The following is a 27951-nucleotide window of genomic DNA, read 5'->3' on the forward strand; positions in this document are numbered from 1 at the left end:
ACTGCGCGACGGGAGAGGGGAAAAAAAAGAGATCGGACACGCGCCGGGAGAGCAGATCCCTGCGCTGCGCTCACGGACGGGAGTACAAAGGGTCTGTTGTCACACGGCCGGTGCGCCAGATCGTTGTCGGGCAACTGTCAGTTTCTCGAGGGTCTCGGCCGCAGGTAGATATTTTCGTTGCGTTTTTAAATGTGATTCTACGGGGCGATCTACGTTTATACGTTTAAGGACACTTGTGATACGCGGATTCAGGTTAGTAACGGTCGCGTCGCGGCGGATCATCCGGCGGGGAGTCCTCCCTCGCGGCTGCCTTTGTCCTCGCTCGCTAATTTAACCCCCTTTATAGACAAGGTGTTTTTTTCATAGAGATTTGCTAAACCCCGTTTCCTGCTAAGTCCCATGCACCGTGCATGCGGGTGTCCCGTTGCGCGAGGAGCGTCTCTCGCAGATTTAGCTCCGAGCGACCGTGCCGCGATAGTTTCGCGAGCGTTTAAATGTCGCGAGAAACGAGCGACGACCTCCTCCAAGGATAATTTTTACTCTTTACTTTTATTCTGCCACTCGTTCGTACCACGTGCTGCGTAAATTCTGCGCTGGCAAGAATTCTTAGCAAACTTTTACAATATCAAATGTTTGGAACACAGACAAGAAGAGCGAAATTTTTTATTTTTTTTTTCTGAGTAATGACTGTGCAAATCATTAGCAAAGTAGTTTGTACGTAAACACATTTCGTATTCATGCAACTGATACAATTCTGTGGATTAGATATTCATGCAGTAACGTACGAGAAGTTACATTATAAAGACATTGATATATGGTAACAAAATCGTTGTTGAATAATTATATTATTTGATATAAATACATGTTTAATCTTTAAGAAACTATATTATATTTTTTGCGTGATTTTTAGTCTTTTTTATTTATCCTAGATTTTGTAATTCCTCTTATTTTCATAAAAGATAACAGTATTTTAATATTAATGATAGAGTGCTTTTACTGCTACACATGCTGTAGTTTAAAAACATTTTATAAAATTGCTATATTTAAGGATATGTAAAACTCTCTGTATATACGTAGTTATGTAGTTATTTAAGATTGTACGCAAAAACTAAATGGGATTTTATTTTTTTTTACAGAATGGCTCAGCGTCCTCAGAACTATGGGTCTACGGATCAACGGGTGGATGTACCTGAAATAGGATTTAGTCCTACTGAACTTTATAGTCTCTGTGAAAATATTACCACTAACATATATATGATTAACGCAAGTTGGAAAACTTTGGAAAGAGCTTACAAAAACATTGGAACCAGTAAGGATAATCAAGTTTTAAGAGACAAAGTGTAAGTACTGTCAGGAATACAATAATTATAATAATAGAAATATGAAGGCCGAAAAATTTGAGAATGTGTTCAATTTAAATATTCGTATGCTTGTGTCTTTCAGACATGTAACGCAAACGAGTACCAATCAGGTGGTCACGCAGATAAGCAAGGACATAGCGAGATTGACGGTGCTGATGAGACGTGGCGAGAAGCAGCAAAAATTACAAATCGAAAAACTCACGACAGACTTTAAAGATGCGTTGCAGAGATATTCCGATATGCAGAAGGTGTGTGAGACATGTCTTAAAATATTCAAGTAGTTTCGATTACAAAAAGATCTTAATTACAAAACATCGTTTTGTTTGATATTAATGGTAATTATGTTGTTCCTTACAGTCAATTGCTGAGAAGATGAAGAAACATATTTTAGCTATGACTAATATAGAAAATTCAATGGACGGGGAGGATGCTGAAGAGACACACCGCCTACTTCTAACACAGGAACAAGAGAGCAGGTCCACGCAAAGGTTTGGAAACAACACCTTTTTGCATTTCACACAAAGCAATGGAGTACTTGTGCGTTCATAAGTAATGCAGAAAATCTTACCTATTTGCTTAGTTGGAACAATAACAATGGTTTTCGTTGGTTGCATTTTGGACAATGCTGTAAGCATAGAAGCTATCGTGATTGTATCGGCTAATGGAGATTGTAAGATTTTCTGGATCAAATACATAGCGATAGAACTTGTGGATTTTTTGTAGCATGCCCGTGACAAAAAAAAAGATAGACTAAACTTAAAATTTCAGTGAAAAGATTAATTAATTACGCAACATGTATTATTAATATAAGAGAAGTTATAAAATATGTATGGTAAGTCAGTTTCAATGTATCTTGTGAGAAAAAAAAAATAATGACAAAGTCAGAGATATTAGAAACGATGTGTGATCAATGTATATTATGGCATGCACAGGACACTCGAATTTCAACACGGGCTACTCTTAGAGAGAGAGGATAGGATAAAACGTATTGAGGGCGATATTTTGGATGTGAATCAAATTATGCGCGAACTCGCAGCACTGGTGCATCAGCAAGGTGATACTATTGGTAAGCATCCTCCTTTTCAGTGCTGATAATCGTAACAGCTTTAAATTTTTTTTATAATGTAAATGTAATGAAAATGATGCAAAATGTAAAAACGCAATTTTCCAATCTATTGATATTTGCCTTGTTATAAAATACACGTGCTACACACATGGAACCTAATGATTTTTTTACAGATACAATTGACAACCATATAGAGAATATACACGGCAATGTCGAGCTAGGTGCGCAGGAACTGGAGAAGGGAAGTAATTACCAAAGTAAATTTCGTCGGAAAGTTTATATCTTGTTGTTACTTGCGATTATAGTTGCCATTGTATTAACTGTTATTCTAGTCATTAAATTAAGTTAGCGACCCTAGCCTCTACGCGGGTCTCACTGATGAACGAAAAGGGTTGTCTCAATCTATTTCATATGTCATTTGAAAGTAGTTTCTTCAAGGACCATCTCGTTTTGCCCGTTTCTATATATTGGAGATGTAACGAGGAGAGTATAGAGACTTATTTTATATCTGCTTACGAATGGAATTGTCTCCTGTGTTTTTGGAGATGTTAGCCATTTTGAAATTTTATAAAACAGTATTTAATATTTTCATGTGTAAAATATGGATTTTTATAGGCTTTTTTATTATGTTTTACACTCTAGCTCAATTATTACCGAATAAAATATTGGAGCATCAGTAAAGGCTAATACTGCCTTTATCATTTCTCACACATGCCTATCTTATAATATACAATAGTTACTTCAAATGATATTAATTTTTCATATATTATTTGAGTATGAAGGATTTTGTGTTCTAAAAACTAAAAATCGTATTTATTTCTCATGCGTATTGCTTTAATATTACGCGTAAAAAAAACTTTAAAAATATGTCATGCTTCAATAGCTTTAAACTACCCAATGGTGATACAAATATTCGTGTCAATAACAGAAATAATATTTATTAATATCAGTTTATATAGTTTGAAAACATACATGTTGGAACTATAGTATATCAACTTGACTGATGCGTTTCCTTAGCAAAATCTATCTAGATCATTGCGTAAAAATTATATTCTGTATAAAAATTTGTAAACAAATTTATAGATAGGCAGAAGAAGACGTATGTTTCGCATGTCAATGAACACAAAGCTGCGCAAATAAAATGTTATCTATTTATTGTCGCCACATGAAGAAATGGTATTAATAAGACATACATACAATTATAATCAAACTAATACAAAATTTTGCATACATGTATTTTAATCGTATTTGTATTAAATATTATTTTCATATATTGGTCTAAATTATCAATCGGAATAAATTAATATTATTACACATTTGAGTACTAATCGTAATCAGTAACTTGCTATAATGCAAATAAAGCCAAATTAGATAGATGAAAATTGTGATCATTATAATTAGCACTATAATTGACTCTCATAATAATCAAATAGAAGAGTACTCCTTATGGCAACTCTTGTAATAAAATTGTATTAATTGACTTAATTAATGCATAAAGATTAAATTATGCATTTTCTGAATAGCAACGTCAAATTATTTGTATACTTTGTTATACATTCAAACTCGTATTTTTATCCTGTATAATAAATATAATTCCAAGTTGATTGGAAAATTCTCGTAAAATATAGATAATGAAGGTGTGCTAATTTAACTTGCAAATAATAATTTTGTATTATTTCATACATATTATATGTATATGAAATAATTTTCATGAATAACAAAAATACATTTTAAAATGTATTTTAATATTAAGTTTTTCATGGGAGATAGAGAAATTGATTTTTAGGAAATATTGTAACTTAAATATATACAAAGTATTAATATACGTATCTTTTCAATTTTCTTTAAGATTTGGGATATTATTGCGCCATAGATTATTAAATATCAATGCTTTTTTATAATTATATCATTAAAGAAATGTCACCTATATTTAAAATTATATATTGTCAGACACAAAAAATATTTGATTGAGACAGCCATTTTCCTACGATTACTCGATTCTGATATGATTATTAGGCATTCCGGATCTTGAAAATCCAACGTATAATTATTAAGATTATAATCTGAATATTGTATATACAACTAATTATTAACATCATTTAAATAAATAGTGCTATGATATTGATATCGATACGAACGCTTAATATCAAGTATAATAGCTTTATTATCGTTGTTGATTTGTATGTGCTAAATTAATATTAGGCATTAAATTATGTTTTGTTCTTTGCAAATAAAAGTTTTTTTATACCCTGTATATGATATGGATTATATAACATATTGATTTGTATTCAAAAATATAAAAATACATTTAAAAATGTCCAATCTGCGGCATTGTATTATGGAAAAGCATAAATGAAATGTGTGTAAGGAAATATACATACGAATCCGAGATATCAACTTTTATTGATTTTCCAAATCGCTAATAGATAAATCATATCAAAGGTTTAAGTATTTTATTAATCTTTATGTCTAATAATAAATTTTTTGTTACATTGTAGTATAAAAACTTATCTCTATAGTAAGATATATACATACGAGTGATCAGAACTTTTGCCATTAGAAAGTTCATATTTAATAATAGATAAAAATCCATTTCTATGACATATGTGGAAAATTAGTATCTGTGTAAAATTTTCTTATATTAATACAATCTTATTTACAGGGGAATATTTTGCGAAAAGTGAGTCTCGTAGAAGAAAAACTATCTTCGTATTCTTCGTAACTTGTAACTACAGCACATTGTGCTCTATAACATTCTAATTTAATATACAATGTACATATATAAATACGTTCTCTTGACGTTCTCCTAACAATTTAAAATTACGTTAAAAATATTGCAATGCAACAAGACTTATACATATCCTTTAAAAATGAGATAATATCCAGTTTTATATCAGTAACAGTCTCAATATATAGAAAATTAATCTCAGTATCTTCTAAAATAGAAGTCGTACAAGATTCTTATTATTTTTATGTAGCTTTTATACAACTCGGTGTTTTATAATGCAAGTCTGCGTATATCTAAGCTTTTATTTTGTTTTGTTGTTGAGATCGCCTGGCTTTTATTCGTGATTGCAAGGTGAGCAGTAGGCCTGCGAGAACGTCGTGATTCGGTAACTTTTTCGCGAACAATAAACGCTTGACTGAATCATCATACGTCAGAAGAGCTACCATATTTTGTAACAAAAACCCTTGACAATATTCTAGGAGCTGTGCCGCGTTATAGACCTGTAAATTGAAATATATGATCGTTTATTAAACGATAATCTAAAATATGCAATTAGAATAAAAATGTGTTGTTAGAAAAATATACCTTTGCGTGAATGTACATAGAAACAATATTGTCAAGATCCACCATCGTGGAACATTGTGCCTCACAGTATCTGAGCAAGCCATCAAGTTGAAAGAAATTAGCCGCTGCCATTAATTCCAGGACATCACTTTGATTAACTTCCAAAGTGGCGCAACCACCGTGATAAAGAAATTCCATAACCATCTGAAAATTGAAATACTTTTCTAAGGATGGTCAGCTCAGCTTGTCTTTAATAAATCTTAATTATTTCGAACACATAAAATTATTAAAATATTACTGAACAACTCTCTAGGGGATAATATCGCATGTAACATATGTCTAAATTAATAACAATTGCATACCTGGAATATGTGATATCTTATGTCATTAATTTGCACAATAGGAGGATTGCCTTCACATAGTTTGGAGCTTAACATATTCCTAAATCTTGGAGAAGATGTTACGAGTACAATTTTATGACCATAGAAAACACGACCTTCAACTCTAAATTGCACATCGCTTAATTCTGGATTATTCACAAACTTCGGATCGATTCTTGATCCGCTCGAAAGCGTAGTATCTCTAATCGGTTTGATCGGCTCCCATCCGAAACATGTGCAAAATATATCAGCGAGCAAGAGCGTCGTGCCTTCCTTCTGGAAATGATACAAACATATCTTACATAAATAGCATTAGTGCAATTTTCTTTAGTAAACCACATTATTTTATTTATAGCGGTTTATTTTATAAACAATCTTGAAACAAATGATATTTGTAAATTATGTAATTTACCTTACTATATCTAAAAATATTGAATAAAAGTGGCAAACATTCCTGCACGAACTGCGTGGAATAATCGTCTGGGCAGACTTGGAGAAAGTCTTGAAGTAATTGATCTATAACCGAGTCCAATCGCATTTCGTGAGCTGTTGCGAGACTGTGCATCCAACAGTGTAATGTCCAGCCTACTTTTAACCCGCGAAGTTCCATGGTAATATCTGTTAATCATAATAAATCGTGATTACATAATATAATTATAATATAAAACAGAAATCTTAATATTCTATTTTATGCATAATTTATACGCTTAAGAGGTCCATTATTTTCTTACCTAAATGATTGCTTTCCGCGCTATGATACATCGCTTCTTGTAACGCCTTCGTTTGTATCTTATTAAATACCGGTTCCTTGCCTTCTCTGCGAGCTCCTCTTCCTTCGGCAGTTTGCTGTTGAGAATTACCGGCGTTACCTTCCGCTAATATCTCTTCCAAAGATAATATCTCTTTTTCTCCTCGCTTGGCTGAGAAGTTGAGTGGATGCGATAGCAGTTGATGAAGACAGCTTCTCTGGCCATGCGCCGTTGCCACCGAGATTGCGCTATTTAAATTAATATAAAATTAAAAATTAATTTTTGTTAATCTCAATGCATTGCGATCTGACATCTATTTTGATATCTTGATGTTGTAGACTAGGTTTTACATTTTTTTAATAAATCGCAATCCATTGTTCAACAAAATCTGACTACAATCATAATTAAGTAGCAAAGTGTTAATGCTAAATTACCTGTAACAACCACGTTGCACGGAACCTGAGTAGGAAAACGAGTCCTTGATTAGAGTGGACAGAAACGGCTGCGCTCCGTGTGCCAGGAGCAGAGCTACCATCTCGTTGTTTCCCGACCCTGTGGCTGCTTGCAGAGGCGTAACCGTGCACTTATCCTCGCTGAGTTTCGCGCCGCCTTCCACCGCGGCACCTCTCTCCAACAATATTCTGGCGATATTGCAGTGACCCAATAGAGCCGTGTAAGTCAAAGCGGTCCAGTGTTGCGTCTCCGCATTGAAGGCGGTCTGCGCGTAACATATGCCACTAGGAATAGCTCCGCCAGGACCGTTAGGACTATTAGACGCTACGTTCGCGTTCGACATCGTTTTATTGGGCGTTATCATCGCCGACTGATTGATCGGGCTTCTAACGTTCGATATACCGGACGTTTGTGGGATCTTGGAAGGTGTATTCGAGGACGAGCTCGTCGTGGGTGGCGGGCTTTCGATGTTCAAGTCTGCCCCGGCATCCAGTAAAGCCATAACAGCTGATTCATCACCGTTCACGCACGCTAACATCAGAGCCGTGAATCCGGCGTCATTCACCGTGTTGATTTTCGTTGAAGGCAGCAACGACATTGCCTGGGCTATGAGATCCGTCCGCCCGCTAGTCAACATCTTGAAGGCCATATCCAACGTCAGCAACCGAACGTATTCGGCATCGTCGATGCGCTTTGAACACACTGCGATCTCCTCGGAGCTACGTATGTAATATTGCAAATTTTAACAAGTCTTACAGAGTGTTAGAAATCTCAGGGTGTAAAGATTATCGCAAAATTAAAATAAATTTGAATATTTAAATCTGAAATTATATATGATAAAATGCCTTACCTTATTGGTCGAACGGGACAATCTACACCAGGCAACAATAGTCGGGCAGCTTGATTAATGTCATCTTGATCCATGACCAGACCATGTCTGTGCTCGGTGTGCGCTGCAGCTACTCGCAACCATTCTACTAAAGGTGGTAGCACTACGTAAGCTCGTTCGTAAGCTAATTCCTGTATTCCAGATCCACGTTCACCGTGCTCCAGCTGAAATATTTTGATCAGGTCAATGACACAAAATATGGTTTAAAACGACTTTAAAAACAATACGTTTTGTAATATACAACTTAATAATAATTATTATTATTTGCCGAAAAATTAATGCACCACCTTCATTCAAGTCTCAAAGATAAATTCCATACCTGCGAGCACCTCATGTAATAAAATAGGGCATGTAACGCCCTCATTGTCAATGGTATGGGGCAGCGTCCTGCTTGCGCTACCTTGGAAATCAAATCGATCAATTCCGACATCGATCCCACGCAAGTCGTAAGCAACGACGGTTCCAAAGCTGACTGAGCTACATCCCGCCCACTGCGCGACGACGATGACGAGTTCAAGGAACTTACACTTGCCCAACGAGGCATCGCGAGAGCGCCTGAAATAGTAGAAGATACTTCGATTCAGCATGTAAGATTAGTGTAAATTAATAAAGATCGCATAAGTATCTTTAAATAGAAATAAAATTTCTTAGTCATATATTCTATCAGTCTTCCATCAAATCACAATCATTCTATAATTAAAAAAAAATTAATAATTGGAGATAAAATCGAAATCAAAATCCCAAAAATGATTAAAATCGGATAAATCTATTAACATATATGTAATTGAGAGTTAGATGGTATTGAATGATTCTTTTCTTAATAAAAAATAAGATTACAGACCCGATGCCGTTCGACCGGCATTGAGATGCGCGTATGGCTGTAACAGGCCCCATAAGTCGCCGCTATTGGCTATAGCGTGCTCCAGCATTGTCGCCGTGAGGGTCGTATGCGGTTCGGTCGGCACGCATTGTAGCAGTATCTCCTCCAGAAGATTCTCGATCCCGGCCGTCAGATATATCGCGGCATACTCGTGAATCATCCGCCCGAGTCTCACGTCGGACATCCAACGTAAGAAACGTCCGACTGGCAATTGTAGTCCCGAACGAGATGCCTTCGATTGTTTCAGCTGATCGCCAGATACAGCGAACATCGCGGCAGCTCGAAGGCAAGCCTTTAAACAAGGCGGACTCAAATGACTATGTTTAGTGTTAAGTGCGTCTATCGCGATTGGATTATCATCAGCTATTATTAGAATAGATTACTCTAGTTATCAGGGTATTAACTGCAGGATATTATTATTTGATATCATGTAACTGCAGACGTAATTCTACGCGTACCTTGGTGCAAGAATCCGCCAGAGCTGGGCAGAGTACGATCTTGAAGGCGCTGTACACCTCGTGCTTACTGCAGAGACCTATGGGCTTCGCTAATCTCTGAGTCTCGCGGCCGATCCTGACTAGCGCGCGTTGCAGGAGATAGGAAAGCCGCGGAATCGTCTCCATCGAGACTTGCTCCATGTGCTCTCTCGTGCGACCGTTCTGAAGTACACGTAGCACGTCGTGGTGAGTCCACGGTAGCTGCTGCAGTTCCACCAAACGATTGTGAGAGTCTACCCAGACGAACTCATCGGCACTGGTCACATTGGTGTTAATCGTCTCCAGGCTGGAGTGTCGCATCAGCCTCCTAACTGCGGGTTCCGAGCTCTCCGAGCCGCTCAACGAAGAGTATGTGGACGAAGATTTGTGCGAGCGCATCGTCAGCTGTTGGATCGCCAGTTTTATATCCTCCAAACCAGAACCCGACCATGGTACCTGTAGCTGCAAGCGAAATGAAATGCTGGAAATGGTTTCGAGAAATAAAATAATACAAAACTTCACTAGCCAAAAATACATCTTGATTTTAATTGAGATGTGATAGCATAATTAAATCTTATAAAAACAAAAATTAATACTGATTGATATGTACTAGAATATTTATAATTTAATCGTTTAATTAAGTTTCTAAAGACGTGACAGAGAAAGAACAGAAAATCATTCGTCAAATCTCAGTTTAGCTTTAATTAAAATATAGAGACGGCTCTATAAAATTTGGATCATGCGAAACCTTAGCGGGAGTAGCTCGGTGCCGGTTGCGGTTCTGTCCGGATCGACTCCTGCCATTCCTTTGGGTGACCGACGCCGAGAGTCGATCGTCTTCGGGCACGGCGTTCAATTGCTGAGGACTGTGGGCTCTATGATGACGATGCGGCGGTGAACTACTGCTCGTGTGGCCACCAGTATCCGACATGCTCGCGTGTCCCGATGATCGATTCTCATCGGAGGAGCTGTTGCCGGTGCATTCCGGCCGCCTCTGCAAAAATCGCAGAATTTTTCAACTCTAATTCTTCGCGATTTTCAACATGTATTTAAAATATTGATAAGATATCAAAGAAACACTAAAAATTAAATATATACCCGTGGAATTAAATATACCCCGTTGTAGATGACATATTTCTATATACCTGAAGCGCACGGAGTTCGTGTAAATTGAGATGATGATGCTGGGAGTGACGGGGGTGCTGCGGGGTCGGTGTCGGTGCCACGCTGTCCGTATCTCTTTCCGGTATCATATGGACCATATCGTGGACCCCGCTTTTGGGGGAATTCTCGGTGAAATCCTTAGAGTAAGAAGGGCAATATATCTCGCGGCTATTTCCACCGCCCGGTCTGTAAAAGAATTTTTATCTTGGTTTTCGACGAATAATTTACTCCCTCTTATTTATATCGTCCCTTATATTAATTATTCTCACTCTTAAGAGTAAAAATAAATGACATGGGTTTTTTTATTCGCTTCATTTGACAAAGCTTATTTTTAGAATATCAGACTTAATTACTGAAACAAAAACTGGAAAATTTTGAAAAGAAGCTGTCTAGATTTTTATTATGAGAAGATTTCGACCGCGGTATGAAAGAATACGCTCGCGGCAACTCGTGGCGACGTGCTTTAAAATCTCGCTTATAGTAGACGGGTTTCTCTACCTGAACGACCGAGAAATGATACCCGATATTCCGTAGGATAGGTCGGCGCCTTAATTATTGCAGGGATAACTCTAGCGGCTCGCTTGCGCCGTCTTATCGGACCTCCCTCCCCCCGCGTGAAGAAGCAAACATATAATACGGAGTCTGGACAGGTGCATTCCGCGGAGGCACTCGTCTCGTGGAAGTTACGCTCTCGAAAAGTCGTAATCTACGCAGCTAACTGCGACGTCCGATTTCTAGCTCTGGAGACGCACTCAGGAGATAAGAGTCGCATAACATCCATGAAGAAACGGATAAACGGAACTGCGTTCGCGTTGCCCTAATGAGACTAGCGTCACTTGTAAAACCGTTGTAATGACCGTAAGACTCTTTAGGAAAGGTTTCTCCACCCTGGAATGCCAGCGACACGGAGCTGCTGATATATGTGGCACCCTCGCGAAAAAATTCATTATAGCTTGCGGCGGCTGCGAGTCTCGGCCATGAATGCGCTAAAACGCATTAAAAGTTAAACAAAGCCACGTGGCCACGTGGACCTTGAATCGCTCACGTTCCGTCAGATAATTTTTAGATTAATTAATTTTTAGGAAGTATGGAACATCTGGTATTTTGCCAATCTTTAACTTCCCTGTGGTATAAATATGTTTCAAAGAGAAAGTGCAGTGAAAAGAATCGAAACAAAACACGCGCCGAGCATTCTGTTGGAAACGAAACGAACCGTCGGCATCACGATCCTAAAATTATTTATACTAATAACGCGTCCGCTCAATTAAGGTTCCGCTGAAATAAGCAGCTATGATACGTCGATTGCGTTTCGCAATCCTTACGAACGCTATTATATTCAATTGCGCGACCATTGTTGGCCGATATCGACGCCGAGGATTTAGCTTCGACAACTTTCAAATCCGACATTAGGAGTTGCGCAAACCGCGCGCGCGCTCGGTATCGCGGGAGATACCGAGACCGAGACAGAAAATGCAGCAACGCAGGTAGCGTATCGGGCTAAATCAATTCCCGGTTATGGTATACACGTATTACGCGAAAAGTGCGCAATATGCGCAGACCGGGGCATTTTAATTCGCTCCTCACATTTTAACCATGATTTCTTGCGAAACACACTAACGCGATTATCCAAACGACACGTTATCACATAAAATTAGGCTCGGTTCGGCAATAAGGAAGTTGCCTTAAAAATATATTATTATTCATGTACAAGAAGTAATAATCGTATTTAACGTACTGTTTATCAAAGTTTCATCATTAGACAGAATTATTATCTTTCTCCAACCTCTTTCTCCTGATGCATTAATTTGATCGTAGTTTATAAAAACAGACTTCGCGATTGTATCTCAAAGATTTCAGTAGATAGGCATGCAAAACGCGATATGTAAAATAGATTTTGCATAATTGCACGCATATCATTGTATTACTACGTATCTCAGGTATATCAATCGTTTGTTCGTTTACAAAGGGTATTGATCCGATATATATTTTTAAGGTCTATTTTAAGAAGGAGGAATTCTAAGAAAGCAAAAGGGACGAAAAAAAAGCGCACGTACACGCACACGCACGGCCCGCGAGGCATTCAACTCGAATGCACTTATTATGCACTTTGAGAGGCATCACTGTTGGAATCCGAGCATTAGCGGTGCATCATCTGGATTTCCTTGGAGAGCGCGAAGAACGGATCGTTTGTACGTCGCGGTCGGGGAATAAATCAGCGAGCGAGCGCGCGGCTAGAGGAGTCTTAAAACAACTCGTAATCGCGATACGTAATGCTGATTCGAGGCGGCTCAACACGACGATTTACACGCACGTCCCATTACACGATATCGATTCGATACAGCGCGCGATCAACGTTTTATTCGAGCGCGCGCATCCGTCAGTCACGCGGAGGAAAATTAAATGAACGTGGAGAGAGATAAGATATTCAAACGCGAGCTCTCCGCGACTGGCGATGCTGTCCGGGTCGCTTGTGAATCATGAATTACAGAGTGGCGAACGTTCCTCGTGAGTGCGCAAAATCGGTGACATGTTTAGATACGCGTCCGTCCGTCTCGCGAGATAAATGTACGGGCGCATGATTCCATTACCTTATCTCGCGACTGTAGCCGGGAATCGGCTGCAATCGCTTGAAATTTCGCTATAACTTTATCATCTGCGAGTCTTAACATGCAAATCAATTTTACATATATCGTCTCAATACCGTCCGTCTTGTTTCATCAAGAAATCGTAAAATAATTTAACAACGATTTAATCAAGTGTTATTACAACCACGTCTTTCGTATGGAAAAGAAAATACATTCTGAACAAATTGCTTCATGTATATTCTACAGAAAAATAAATAGTAAATATATTCTAAATCAAGATTGTTTTATAAATTATTAAATTTTATAATTTAATATTCAGAAATTGCATATCAAAAATCGTAATAGATGATTCGTTATTAAAATTATTTCATTTCTAATAGAATGTTTGTCTCTCAAAAACGAGACGTCCGCGCGTCGGTCAAATAAGTCAATCAATCTTCCTCATTATAACATGCGTGATTTCGAACGGCAAACGACCCGCGGAAACGACAAGAGGTATCAAGTTTAATACGAAAGAGAACACGCATGACGCGCGCAGGGAGGAATCCCGATTCGCCGAAGGGCAGAGCATCATCCATTTTTCTTCCTCCGTCAACGACAAGCGCGTGCACGCGTGCGTACGAGTGTGTGCGTGAATTTACCCCCTCAGTCGCCACTGCTGCACGAAACTCCAATCCGCCTTGAACCCGCTCGTATCCCCCGGCAAGGACCAATAGTCCTCCAGCTGGGTTTCGTCCTCCTCTATCCTCAGCACGTCCTCCCTGCTGGGGCTGACGTTCACCACGATCTCGTGCGCGGCCTTGGGATCGCCGTTCTCCATCGCGGAATCTCGTCGTCCAGCGTCCTCTTCCCGCTCCGACGCGTCCCGCGGACGAGCCTCCGTCTCATCGTTCCGCGGGTGCAACGACGTCTCGGAATCCTCGTTGCGTCTCGATGTCACCTGCACGCACGCTTCCGGTAACGGCGGTGGCGGCGGCGCCGGCGGCGACGGAGGCAGAGGCGGGGGCTGCTGCAGCTGTTGCTGCCTCGCTTTGTCCTCTTTCGGTCTCGGATTCGAGTCCCCGAAGTAGATGACCGTCTTGTGACTTGTGTCCCTCCCCGGTTTCGCGATGTCGTTGCTCGGCGTCCACGGTTTGAGATCACGACCGTCGTTTCCGCCGCGGCGACTTCGGTCCTCCAAGGTCGAGCTCCTCTCGTAATCGTCGTGCCTCGCGACTTCCCGCCACTCCTCTCGCGCCGGAGGCTTCGGCAGGAAGGGTACGGCTCGGCGCAGAATAAAATTCGCCCCTTCGTGGCCGATCTTCTGCTGAACCTCGACGCCGTTGGCGCTCATCTTGCAGCCTTTCAACTCGCGGCACAACACGCACCTGCAGTCCTCGGTGCACTGGGCTCGTCTCGTGGACGGCATGTCATTCTAGGATGTTGCGGTCTCTAATCAGCCTCGGCAAGGCGGAACCTTCGCGCTTATCTGTAGCGCGGATGCGAAAAATGTGAAAGCGTGACCAAAAGATCCGGTTTCCCCGTCGATAGTATCCCGAATTAATTCCCGGTTTAATTGTACACGTTTCACTGTTGCAGTCGCGCCTCGTTCGCACTGTTATTCAAAACAGCTCGCATTAATCCGTAATGTTTACAAACGCGACATCAGGTTTCTAAAACGCGAGCTCGTTCGATTGTATCGTATATAGAATTGCAGAGTACATCACAGATTTATATTTCGCTGCAGTACCGTGAATTTTCGCCTATCACGATTACTTTTATTTCGCTCAACTGGCTTTCGCGAGCGAGTCATTAGAATTCATCGCAACTTTTCCTCGCGGGATCGTAGGATGTCGGTTTCTCGCGGTTTCCTGCCACGATAACGTTCATTGCTCCAGTTTCACGCCGCGAAATTTCCTCGCTGATTCGTCGAAAATTTCTTTCTGACACAGCGACGAAGATGCCTCATCGACCGAACGAATCAGCAGATCTTAATTAGATCTATGAACGATCGATTACTCCGCGACACCGACGGCACACGGGGGGAAGCTTCGATTTTCCTTCAATTACTATCAATAACACATCACGGACAAAAAGGGGCGAAGATTATCGCGGATTAACACGAGCGGCTGCAGAAGAAACTGCATCGGCGAACGAACCGTATAATTAAGATGTTACTTTTTTTCCGCTGCATTAGTACGACACTCATCGTACTGCTCTCAATGTAAACACGCGACTGAGACGACGACGTGTCTACGAGCTTCCTGTGCCGATGCGATGCACAGGTGAAACGTGCGCGCCTCCCTCGCGGTGCACCGCACAGAGTCGGGGAAAAGAAGAGATATCCGTATCACTTTCCTACCTTCACCGTGCGTGCGTGTGCGTGCGTATGCGTATGCGCGTACGTGTGCTACGTGTGCGCGTTCCCCGCCCGCCGCTCTATCTTTTGTTCCGTCGCGCGTAACTATGATATCACGGGAAAAGGAGCTTCGCTGCGCCTGTAAAAATATATATATACGCGTTCGCGTGCATGCGGCCGCAAATATAGAAATTACGCTCGGAGACGGTCCCCGCACTCGCCATTGTCCCCCATTGTCCCCCGCGATCCTCGCGAGCGATCTCGAGACTCGAGAGGCTGAGACTCGATTCTGAATCCCGGAGTTAGCCCCGCACGAATCGACTGAATTGTCCACGACCACGTATACCACCTCGCGAGGCGATCATACGATCCCTATAACGATACGGAACCAATTGCGTAATAGCGTAACGGAATTACGTAATTACATAACGCTGCTAATTGTATAACGCCCCGGACTTTGTAAAACTGACCGTGCAACTCTCGCGAGCGCGAGTTACATGGACCTCCCCCGTAATCCGGTCGCGGAGGCTTTATCGCGATAGGGGAACGGGAGCTTATCACGAGAGCTGGCAGGCCGCGATTGCGACGTGCATAAGTGCCGGCCGCCGCTTGTAAACTGCTGCCATGCTCTTTTCGCTGGCGAGCCGCAGGAAACGGGAGAGCACAAACGAGTATGTGTCTTTACAGAGAGAGATAGAGATAGAGAGAGAGAGAGAGAGACAGAACACCCCACCATATGTTTCGGGGGAGGACTTCCGGCGACCATCCTACTTCCTACGGCCGCGTACTCGAATCACATCGCCCCCAGTCAGCGTCCGTGACGGGCTCTGACATCGCTTCTGATACTATATGCCATCGCTTTTTTTCACAGCTTAGTTAGACGTGAAACGTCCAACGGTAGAAGTTCAGGATCAAGCGAATTCGTGAAATCCACTCGTACAACTTGACATTTAAAACGTACGTGAATTTTGGACTTGATTCGTGGGCCCTAGCTCTGAACATTCGTGATTTCCTTTTTTGTTAACTCATAAACAAATGCCATTTTAAAAGACCCATTTTCTTAACCCTGTTCGTCGAAATTGCAGAAGGATTTAGTGCTAAAAGTATTTTTCCTTCCCTCTAGTTCTTTCCGTTTAATTCTTTTTTTTGATAGCAGAAATTTTCTACCGCGAGATACAATCTAATCTACTTTCCAGGATTGATAATAATCTATGCAGATAACTAGATAGAAGGTATCACGGTAAATGCAATAGTCTGTCTTTCAATAGCGTATTGACGGTATAAGAGGGGTGTCGTGTTTTAATAATATCTCACGCCTGCGGTCTTATATACGGTACCGTAACCTTTTGTATTTGTATCGCGCGAAATCTGTCCACACGATCGGCAGAGAAGGTCGACCGTGAGTAGCTGTTGATTCCTTCCGGTACTGTTTTACTGCCTCGCGTATATGAGGAAGATTCCCAGGAGGTATTCCTAGTAGCAATTAAATGCGTATGTACGGTTGAACACGGGGTGCTCGACACTCGCTCGCGGAAAACAGGAAGCGAAGTGGGTCAGCGTTAAAATCGTCGCCATTAGAATTATACGGCGACACTCGTCCCCGAATGCGCGTTCCGCAATTATTTCCGCGTGGATTATTATTATAGCGCGCGTATAAGGGACCCTCCTGGTGTTGATGCAACCAGTGCCTCGGTGTCGGGCAATTATGAATACTTATGAGGCAATTCCCGGATTGAAATTGATAACGCGAACGGGTAAGTCGAACGTAAACGCATCGCGACCGAAAAGCAGTTTCTGACCACGTGATTTGAATCTTTAACGGGATCTTGAGATATTAATAACATGCAAAACACTCTCATTTAAATTGTCCGTGCGATAAATTAATTTTATAATACGTTTGCCCAATATTGTATCAAAATATCACGCAATACAAAGAGATTGTTCACATATCAATGTTCACACTATATAATGATGTTATATAAAAAAATGTGCTTTTAATGTCTTTGAATTTTTAGCCGAAACTTAATTGTCTCGCCTTGAAATAAATCTATCTCCCAAATATTTGCATACGGCACGCAATTTCTATTTTCCATTTAGTTAACATAGATTGTATTTAAAGACTTTAATAGAAGGCAGTTACAGTGAAAACTACAGACCGCCTTCAGTTCGCATTACCGTAAATTAACGCGAAAGCAGACAGCTCTACAATCCAGATAAACCGGTATTTCTTATCGCGCGCTGAAAATCTATCTATCGAAGTCGACTTCATCACACGAGGAATTAAAATCATTAAAATCCAGACTATAAAAACGATAATAACAGAGTTTCTAGAAAAAATGTAAGACATAACTAAACGTCTGCTTAGAATTCGCACGGTGATTGCGAGAATGGATTTCATGGAAGCACGCCGAGCGAGAGTTCGAATTGCACAGCTTCAGCTGTTCGACTAAAAGGTACGATATATTCTTACGAGGCTGGCCGTGTATAAGAAAATTTGCTGAATGAACACTTTTAAGAATGGCCAAATCTGCAACACGTGTCCCTACTCCCTACCTCCCTAGCAGACAGACCGCAGGAGGAAGAGTTCAAGGCGGATATTGTCCGTGCTCACGGGGCGAAACTCCGGTGTCAAGGGCGGCGGCGGCGGCGCTCCTACGAGGATATTAAATTATTTACCGAAGCGTGTCCACGCCCGAACGTCCACCGAATATTCTCCCGAGGAGCGTCCCGTCTCTACGTGGCCGTTCTTCGCGGGCAAGAAGGACGGGAATTACGGCCTCTCTAGAAGTGCACGCCGGCGTGTTCGCCAGCGCTATAATTTTCCCGTAAACGTTTTTCCCCACGCGAAAGTGGCGCATACGTATGAACGGAGCACCAGGCGGAAGTTCTGCAACGTCGGCTACGGCCGGCTTCTATGCGTTTTCGATCCGCCTGCATAAAAGTCGGACGGAGCCGTTAATTTGTTTCTTGCACTCGTGAGAGACGGAGACTCCAGCCGCAACGACGACGCACGCGAAAGGACACGCAGAATAAAAAGAAAAACATCGCAAAGAGACGTTACGTTACGTTACGTTTTTCAAGGGTGTACCCCCTTTGCCTCCGCAAGTCGCGAGGGCTAAACCGCTCGTGCGGTTAATTATTCGCCTAAGAGAGCATATCCGACTCGGCGAGAATCGATCGGCATCGAAATGTAATAACACGTCTCGGGACAGGGAGGGAGGAGAGAGATTTTAATAATCGCCGGTTCTCGGATGCCTCGCGTAGGGCGTAGCTAATAATAAGCTGATGTAGGAAGCCCACCGCGCTTAACGGCTAACGGTTCTCGCGAAGAACGCGCGAGAAATTAAGGGAAATTCTTCAAAATCGAAATCCTCTTCGCGCTGCCATCTGCGGGTATTCGAATTTCTTCCACTGCAGCATTTAAAAAAAAATTATATTATACATATAACAGGATGATAACGAAGTTATGTATTGCAGTACGTAAATTTTCATCATCCGTCTGCCATCTGAAGCGGGTCATTGAATTTCATTATTTCAGCAAAAATTGAACTACAAGAGAAGAGTTAGCAAAGAACTCTCTCCAAAATAAGGATTTCCGCTTCCCTAGTCTCCCTCTTCTAACCGCTGCCTCGGAGATCGATAAATGTAAAAGCGAAACTTTGTCTATTTATTTAATTCTATTTATATCTCTGCCCGTGGTGCGTTATTTCCGGCCGTAATGATTAGCGCCAGCAGTAACTCGTGTACAATCCTACGCGCGCGAAGATAATGAATGTGTCTCGCCCCTGACCTCTCTCCTCTCTCCTCTCTCCTCTCTCCCGACGACGCCGCTGCTAGTAAAAGCTAGTCGAGCCCGACGCTACGGAATGGAAGAAAGAAGGAAGGCGAAGTAAGACGGAAAGAGTCATTAACCCAAATATCTGCCGCGGATTCACCTCGAATCGGCGCGTTTCCCCTCGCGCGCATTCTTAATCGCGCGACGAGCGCAGCGGCTCCCAGATAACGCGGTTTTTCCCGCGGAGTTTCCGACTTTCGGATAACTAATTAAAAGCGAGCTCTCCCTTCGCACGATCGCGCGCACACGCCTATAATGGCAGGCTAATTTCTATTTCATCCTAATTCACCGCCGCGCCGAGACAATGAATCGGACGATTGAACGTTGAATATAACGAGATGCGGGGCGAGAGTAAAAGTTTCTGCTAACGAGCGCTAGAGCATGGGACGAGCGGCGCACAATAGCGGCGTACAATAGCGGCGCACAATAGTGGTCACCAACTGGTAACCCAGAGAATGCGCGAAATGCGTATCCGGTGCACCGCAAAACGTCGGATATTCGGACGCGTTGCAGTTCGGTTGTAATTTGCATCCCGCTATGTGCATCCGAATGCCTTTCTTGCGACGCAGCATCCCTCGCGCGACAAAGAAAGAAATAGGGTTACATGTCCTATCGCGGTGTAATAAAGAAACGCAAAGCAGGGAGGAGATGTTTTCGCATACGGTGATGGGAACGGTCTAGAGGAGGCTGTCTTGAATTTTTCGGATGGCTTATCTGTATGCCAAGCATATTTCTGGAGCCCTATGATTGGGGACCGAAAGTGATGTCGATAAAACCAAATAACAGAGAAAGACAAGCTATGTCATACGGGAAACGTTGGGTCCCTCGAGATCAGATCAGTTGTAATTACATGCCTCGTAAATTTTAACGATCCCCGATCGGCACGGCTGACTCGATGCGCAAAAAAAAGTGGGCGTTGTAATTGACAATCTGCAGCGTTCTATAATATCAAATTTATGAGGCTCTCGTTGTCCACAAAACACAATTTAGCGCATGTATGTTTGCGCGGATTATCGATCTTTAATTGTTCGAATAATCGTATTAATCATTGAAAATCGAATTCCAGATTGGCGAAAATGTATCAACTCGGTATTGTATAAAATATACTATCAATCGTGAATTTACGCAAACTTATAATCAATGTAGAGTAGTAGACATATGTAAAATAAACCCATATATTGTATTTCTTTATAATATATATAATTACGTGCATATATCAGTTTCAATAATATAAACGTGTATAAAATATTATTAATCAATTATATTTTTTAAGAAACTCGGAAACATATATATATTTTACAGCCAATTTCCTTCTCACAAAGATGCTTAAATAGCGTTTAACATAAATTAAATATTCTGTTGACATTATGTACAATATTAAATATTAAAAGTCTATCTTACACCCATAAATCGAATAATGCAACCAACAAAATTGATCAAGGTATTTTCAACTTCTTTTTCTTTCGTGATACGTGATGCGTTGCTGAAGTGTGTCAGATGAAAGTCCGAGATGAAAGTGGGGTCGGGCTATTGAAGCTACGTTAGGTCTAGGTTTGAATTAACGTGTAGCCGAGGAACAACGACGCAATATTGCGACTGGGTATCAACTGACTGTGCTCTTTTGCTTTAACGGTAGAGGCTCGCGAATACACTGAGGAATTCGCACACCATGCAGGTGCGAGGACCCGAAAGGTTAACCGAGACGTCTCCGAGACGGGCTCAACGTCCTCCGGCTTTGTATCCTTTGGCTCTTTTCAGCGATTCCTATCGTAGACGTCCATTGTGTTCGACGCCTTCGCCTCCTTTTCAGATTTTCTTATGTCCGCGCATTTTACGGCGACAGGACCGACCTAGATAATCAGGAAAACATTTTTCCCTCTTTTCATTCATTGAAAAAATCCGAGGAAACCGAGATATTTAACGTCTCCTTTAAATTTTATTTACAGTTACCGCAGATAATAATTTTTCAAGTTTATTCTATCGTATATTTCACAGTTGTATTTAATTGCGGACCCAGTTCTTAAAGAATGGCAATAAATAACGAATGACAATAACGACGAGCAAAAAAGAATGGCGTTGAACGGTATCTAATTTCAGTGCACGCGGTATCGACGATCGGATGCACAGTGTGATTCCCGGACGATTTTAATCGATCCTTATCGCGCCTAGCGGACTGCCGAGCAGGCGACCATTAATCAGATCTTCATTAAGATTGGCATCGATTGCCAAGAGCAGGAGAGCGCCGAGCGACGAAAGAAGGAAAGCCTAGCACTTACCGTCGCGGCTTCGGACGGAGTATCTCGTGACCCGAATCAGATATGCAGATGCTCAAGCTCAGTGGTCCCCCGTAGTGTTCCGAGGGAGTGCTGGCTGTCTGCACGGTCGACTGTTGAGGGCTGGAGATACCGCCCCAGCCGGAAGTGCTGCCTAGGAAAAGCGGCTGCTGTCCGCCGTCCATCGTCGGTCGTTCCAGATTCATGGTGTCTCCAGAAGCTAGCACCGCCGGAAAACCTGCAAATTATCGCGCGTGTTATGCGCCTTGCCTAACGTCAGCATCATAATCATCATTCTCATCATCATCGTCGTCTCGTCCAGATCTCTTTTACGATCTTACCGGGATCGAAGTAAAATCCCGGAAACGAACGAAATGAGTTTTTCACATGGCATCGCGGAGAGATAAACTCGTCGGTTACATTTTATGTCAATATCATTTCCTCAATTTTATCACTCCGTATCATTTCGCTTTAGTTTAATTTACTTTTTTACGCTTTGCTTCGATTCGCATTAATAAATCTTGTTGATCCAACATATTGAGTTTGAACACAGATCTATAGATGGAGGTAATGAAGAATTCCATCGTTCAAGTATTGGTAGCAACCAGAGTGATGAACCAGTTTGCTCGTCGCTGTAAGGGGAAAAAACATTGCGATATGCATTCGTCAAACTTGACGAATGAAAGGAAATGTTGTACAAACACGTCGCTCGAGATAATGCAGAAACTTCACCATATTTCACACGAGAAATCTAGCTGAGCAGAAATAATCTACGAAAGAAAGTAATTATGCGAAACTTTCTCGAGCGCGAAGGTCATTAACGAGTCAGATAATTGTGGGGGAGTAATTATCGCCGAGATGTTATCGCGGTAAGAAAAACAACTATTCAGACTTCTCATTCATATAAGAAAAGATAAAAGAATGACAAATAAAAATGGCTATAAAAATTATTCCTTGTTAATAACGTCTGGTTTTAGTACTCTATTCAAATGTACTTCAAATACATTGAAAAAAAAAAGATCTTTGAAAGAAAAGAGAGTAAAGCAAAAGAGAAGAGAAAGTTGAAAGGAATAAAAGCGGAAAGTCGATTTCGTAACTTGTGAGTCAGAAAATATTAAAGACCTTTATTAAAATGTATAAAATGAACGGAGAGAAAGAGAAAGAGACGTGTAGACTACTAGAAATTATAAACTGCTTATATTTTCCGCAACGCGTATTTCACGTCGAAATAAAAGTCGGAGAATTTTTTTTCCATTTTATATGACTCACCACTGACTATCTCATATCTCTGATCCGCTAAACCGCTTTAGTCTCTCGAAAAATTAGATTTCCAGACCAGTTTCATACGCGGCACGAAAAAGTACCAATTATTATACGCATTCGCGGAAACACGTAATCGGAGAAAGGAATAGATTACGTGGCGGCGAGTGTGTAGCCCTGAATTTGCGATCAGTTGCGACAATCCAGGTAAATGGACCGGATAAACGAACGAAAGCGCAAAAAAACGAATGTATTGTCGGCCGCGTTGTTGAAAACGCGATCGTCTCCTGCGCGAGAGATATATATTCGTCGGAACTCACGACGAGAGAAATTCCGTCTCAATACACGTCGTCCCCGAGGCTCTCGGCCTGTGCGCGTCGTGCTTGTGCACGCTCGTGTTGCTCCCTTTGACGGATTCTTGTATGCAATTACTCTGCCAGGCTCCCAAAGTGCTTCCTTAAGCGTGCGTTTCAAGATGGGGGGACAACCCAGTACCCCATGACGTGCCTGCCTGCCCGGCTGCTCTTTCGGGGAACTTTTATCGATGTAATATTCGCTGAATCTCATCACGGTAATAATGCGACAGTCAGAATGACGGGAGCAGCCGTAAAAGCGTGTATACTTTTTCATAAAACGTACGTCAGTAAGAGTCACGTAAGTTATAATAACAGAGTTGATTTTTTGCTAATTAAAAATCGATAAAAAAAAGAGCGGTCTTGTTGTAAAAGTTTGAAAAAAGAAGAATTGAGCAACAGCGTGTGCTAATTTTGGGGCAAAAGTATAAACTTGATTTTTCTTCGTTAAAAAGAAAGTGAGGACGTTTATATATAAGATGAAACACGCATTATACCTTTCCAAATATGTATTGGTAAAATTCTAATAAATTAGAGCACAGCGCACAGACTCCACAGCTCAATTTTACGATCTTCGGTTCGATGACTGATTTAACATACAAGGCACCGAGGTAACTGGTTTAATGTAAACGGACTCGCCAAAAGTGGCGTTGTGTCCCGAAGTGTATTTAACTGACCTCGACTGGTCTCTCACACACATCTTCCTTTCTAACCGATCGGTCGGATATACGTGCAGGTATATACTTTGGAAGGGACGGGTGCGTACACGAATGTAAAGCTGCGCCCGGCGTAAACCTGTCATTTGCCAGAAAGAAAATCAGGGTCAACCGGTAATCGTTAAGTGATTTTGCAAAAAGCGAACTGGATGTCGAAGATTCTCGGAGAAATATGCCGTTTATTTGGAAGGGACACTTATCGCGGCCTGTCATTAAAATCTCTCCCCTGCTTCGCACAAAGCAAATCGCGCAAATGGTGCTCGCGAAAGAAAAGACTGACTGTGTATATACGACATTGTCTCTCTTCTCCCATTTTAATTAACTTAATCTTCATAGCACGGCGTTACATGGATACGTGGCATAATTTCTAACTAAACATAAATTATGAAGAAAGGCATGAGATTTGTACAACATGTACTTTTTATGACAAAAATGCTTTGCTATTGCTCAATTATTTATTTTCAATAATGATCAAAATCCCAAATGCAACGCAGGCACACACGTTCTATTGTGGAAAGGTACATCTATAATGATTTATCGCGTATCAATCAAGCAAAAACTTGAAATTCGGATTAATCAGAAAAGTGTACGATCAACGTCGCCGAATGCATCGGGACGATGCACTGATGCCTTCAAAGCGACACCTGACAGTTCGGACTCGTCTCGATCAAACCGCTGATGATTACAAACCTCTAAGGGCCGGTTACGTCAACGTCACGCGGTGTTAATTTCGGTTACACAGATTTTTCTTCGCTATTTATATCACAAATAAAACTACAATCCAAAAAAAGAAATGGCAGAATTAAATTTGTTCTCGTTTCCACTTCCATCGTTTCTGTTTATCAGATCTTTTCTCACGCGACTACACAGCATAAATTATAAAATATACGAATCGTTAAAAAAGATATATATGTCTAAAAAAGAAAAATAGAAGTAAACCTGTAACCTGTACAGTTATATTTGAAAAGTCACGCACGGAGTAAGATCTGGGTCCGCCAAGAGTTCCCGGAAAAGAACATTGCATATCTGTATGGATACCCGTACGCATGAAAACATGTTCAGAATCGGAGTCACGCGTCTTCACAAGTATTAACTGGAAGCAGCATTTCCCGGATGTTCTATAAAGACATTTTCGAGTCAATTGGGATCATAGAAATTGACCTCCGTTCGTACAAATTAAGCGTGAACCACTTATGCGCGCCTAACACATTCTCCTTTTCATTTATTATAGTCGTAATTTTCCGCGCGTTTCTTTACGTTATTTCTCTACATATCCGAATAAATATCTATTTAAGAAATTTCTCAATTTTATTAGTCTTTGTGAGGATGAGCAACGACCTTCGCGCGAAGGCGAACCTTCCCCTCGGAGGGTGGAAGATCGCGCAGACGGAGCTCGGGGCGCGGGACAATCTTGGCGCGGCGTTGGGCCCCGTAATACACGCGGCATTGAGAATATATACACGTACACGCATACACGCGACATGGTGTAAGCGACGTGCACGCGGTCGTCCGCCCCGCGACCGCCGCATTCCAGGGGCTACCCAAACTGAAGCCTATACCTTATAGCCTTATACACCGAGCTCTCACTTCTTCTCTCTCTCTCTCCTCTCTTTCGTTTCTCTTCTTCTCCCCCCATCCTTTCCCCCGCACACGTTTCACCACGATATCCTCCCTCCGTGCCTCGTGACTCCCTTTTCCATCCCGTAGTGCTTTTTTTTTCTTTACTCCACTCTCGTTCTCTCCTCCTCTCCCTCTTCTTCTTTCTGTCCTTCCTACCGCCTTTTGCGAGAATCCACGCGCGAATCTCGTCCCTCTACTCTGTACGAAATTTACATATTCTCTCTCTCTCTCTCTCTCTCTCTCTCTCTCTCTCTGTCTCTCTCTTTCTCTCATTTTCTCTCGAACGCAATGCGACACCTGGCACGATCCCATCGACATCATCGAATTTCATTCGTTCGCGAGATTTTACGAGACAACGCGCCTGGCGTTGCTCTCGCAGTTTTCATCCTTTTTCGGCATAGACCGAGGATCGATTTAATTTTAATCGAGAGGCTCAATTGTCTCTCCGCTCTTTTCCATATTACGCACAGAAAGCGATGAGACAGAAAGAGAAGGAAATAAGAAAAATTAAATATTGATAAAAAGATAAGAATTCGACTTGATCTCGAAAAGATCTAAACTGACAATGAGATACTTGCACAGGCAAATGCAATGGATGACGGTTAAAGTACAATCAAAGTCGACGCAGGTGAATAAATATTGAAGAGACCATTCCTAACGGAGTTCCAACGACTCGTGTTTTAGAATCCCACAAACATTACTTGTAGTTAAGCAAAATTTAAGGGACATAATTTTGCCGTATATATATTCTTTTTTTCAATGCATACCTGACAAAAAACGTATCTCAGTATTGCATACAATTTCATTTAATAACCGCACAACGACGGTTATTAAATAGGTTAGTAAACAGGCTAATTTCAATTAATCTCCTGCTTTTAAAGCGAGACAAATGCGAATTTAAACCTCGCCTAAAAACAAAAGACTTACGTACAGAGAACAATACCGCTCACGCCGTTTATTTCTCGGGCAGACAATTTTTTCGGGACAACAAAATAAGTAAAAAAATATACACGATCAAGACATTCGTGTGGCTCCCTTAAAAGCCAAACTGATAAATTCTACTTTCTTAATTCGGAGCACCACGATTACAACTTCAATTGTCTCCGATTTCTGTTTCACGGAGTCGATCAGTTTGGCTTCTGAGAGGCTCGTGTACGACTAAAAGGAAACAATGTCTATAAAATCTATGAGAGACTTACCAGGAGTTGTTCAACGCGTTGACAGAAAGGGACCCGTCCTCGCGCCGTCGAGCACATATCTGGAGGGCCTGGAGGGCCGGGGAGACCAAGTCACACTCTCGATCGCGTCCTCGCGAATTTGTCTCACTCGAACACCGTTTTACTGTCGTCCGACACGGCTTGTTCCTTTCAGTTGCACTTTCCACGTCTGTTCTACGATCTTTTCCTTTTAGGATCGATCAAAGGGACACAAATCGACGGACCTCCGCAAAGAAAATTATATTAGTCTTTCTCGAACACTTCATCTTCATCGACAAAATTCACGAAGATGTGTATACGCCAAAAAAATGTAAATTAAACACACAAAACGTCTCCGGTTTGATCTCCATCGAGTTTTTTCCGAATCTTTAAAATATTTCGATAGGAGCTTGCCTCGAAGATCAAAGAGAAGTACACTTGGAACGGAATCGCGGATGACGGTTCCGTTATTTATTTCGGCTTCGGACGCTCAATCCCCTTCGTTCTCGACGCTCGAAGTCACCGGGGTCTCGATTCGTTTTCGCCGTACGTGAATCGCCGTACGTGTCCCCATTTCCGCAGCTCAAAGCAGTGCGCGACGGCAGTTAAAAAATCCTGATTTAAACACGTAGATCGAACTCGAGGATATTGGCTCTCTTTCAGAGACCGAACGAGACCGACGCCGACGCCGCGCCGCGAGATAAGAGATAACGCTTTGTCACAGCGCGTTCAAAGTATACAAGGTGGACGAGAGGCCAGCCGAAAGGAACGGACCACTCGACACGCGCGAGCGTGGAACTGTAAACACGCCCGGGCCTTTAAAAAAAGCCTCTCTCTCTCTCTCTCTCTCTCTATTTTTCTTGCAGAGACGGCACGGTCAGCGGGTCGCCCGATCGCCGCCGCGATGCCGACGCGATGCGATCCGATCCGATCAGATCCGATGCGATCTATGGGCGCAGTCGCGGGTCGCGGGAGATGTGCAGATATATCACTGAGATGTCACGACGGTCCATTCGAAATTTCCTCGCGGAAATTACTCGCGCCGATTTTTTCGACTCGCGTGGT

General features: G+C 41.8%; 2 protein-coding genes across 6 annotated transcripts; one reads left to right on the forward strand and one right to left on the reverse strand.

Annotated features, from left to right (window-relative positions):
- The first annotated feature begins 3 nt into the window (after positions 1-3).
- On the forward strand, positions 4-4818 carry Syx13 (syntaxin 13). 2 transcript variants are annotated; one of them, XM_071781631.1, is made up of 6 exons: positions 4-164; positions 1137-1340; positions 1444-1609; positions 1719-1849; positions 2294-2427; positions 2601-4818. In XM_071781631.1, the coding sequence occupies exons 2-6, from the start codon at positions 1138-1140 to the stop codon at positions 2774-2776; spliced, it is 810 nt and encodes a 269-aa protein (XP_071637732.1). In that variant the 5' UTR covers positions 4-164; position 1137; the 3' UTR covers positions 2777-4818. The 2 variants fall into 2 exon arrangements, with proteins under 2 accessions (XP_071637732.1, XP_071637731.1); XM_071781630.1 differs by having other exon boundaries at positions 92-252.
- LOC139815035 (ankyrin repeat and BTB/POZ domain-containing protein 2) lies at positions 4812-27951 on the reverse strand. 4 transcript variants are annotated; one of them, XM_071781626.1, is made up of 14 exons: positions 26890-27951; positions 21745-21979; positions 10692-10896; positions 10295-10540; positions 9529-10008; positions 9032-9362; positions 8510-8745; positions 8152-8354; positions 7283-8020; positions 6831-7096; positions 6512-6717; positions 6082-6375; positions 5741-5923; positions 4812-5655 (listed from the first exon to the last, which is right to left on the reverse strand). In XM_071781626.1, the coding sequence occupies exons 2-14, from the start codon at positions 21945-21947 to the stop codon at positions 5449-5451; spliced, it is 3798 nt and encodes a 1265-aa protein (XP_071637727.1). In that variant the 5' UTR covers positions 21948-21979; positions 26890-27951; the 3' UTR covers positions 4812-5448. The 4 variants fall into 4 exon arrangements, with proteins under 4 accessions (XP_071637727.1, XP_071637725.1, XP_071637723.1 ...); XM_071781624.1 differs by lacking the exons at positions 21745-21979; positions 26890-27951 and adding exons at positions 13937-14763; positions 16104-16247; XM_071781622.1 differs by lacking the exons at positions 21745-21979; positions 26890-27951 and adding exons at positions 13937-14763; positions 15637-16090.

Source organism: Temnothorax longispinosus, chromosome 6 (assembly GCF_030848805.1).
Source record: "Temnothorax longispinosus isolate EJ_2023e chromosome 6, Tlon_JGU_v1, whole genome shotgun sequence".
NCBI lineage: Eukaryota > Metazoa > Arthropoda > Insecta > Hymenoptera > Formicidae > Temnothorax > Temnothorax longispinosus.

Coding starts and splice junctions, on each gene's coding strand:
- Syx13 (XM_071781631.1), top strand. CDS start 1,138: ATGGCTCAGCGTCCTCAGAACTATGGGTCTACGGATCAACGGGTGGAT. Junction 1,341..1,443: donor CAAGTTTTAAGAGACAAAGT/GTAAGTACTGTC, acceptor TGTGTCTTTCAG/ACATGTAACGCAAACGAGTA. Junction 1,850..2,293: donor GAGAGCAGGTCCACGCAAAG/GTTTGGAAACAA, acceptor TGGCATGCACAG/GACACTCGAATTTCAACACG.
- LOC139815035 (XM_071781624.1), bottom strand. CDS start 14,703: ATGCCGTCCACGAGACGAGCCCAGTGCACCGAGGACTGCAGGTGCGTG. Junction 10,897..13,936: donor CAGCAGTGGCGACTGAGGGG/GTAAATTCACGC, acceptor ATTCTTTTACAG/ACCGGGCGGTGGAAATAGCC. Junction 5,656..5,740: donor CTATGTACATTCACGCAAAG/GTATATTTTTCT, acceptor TTCAATTTACAG/GTCTATAACGCGGCACAGCT.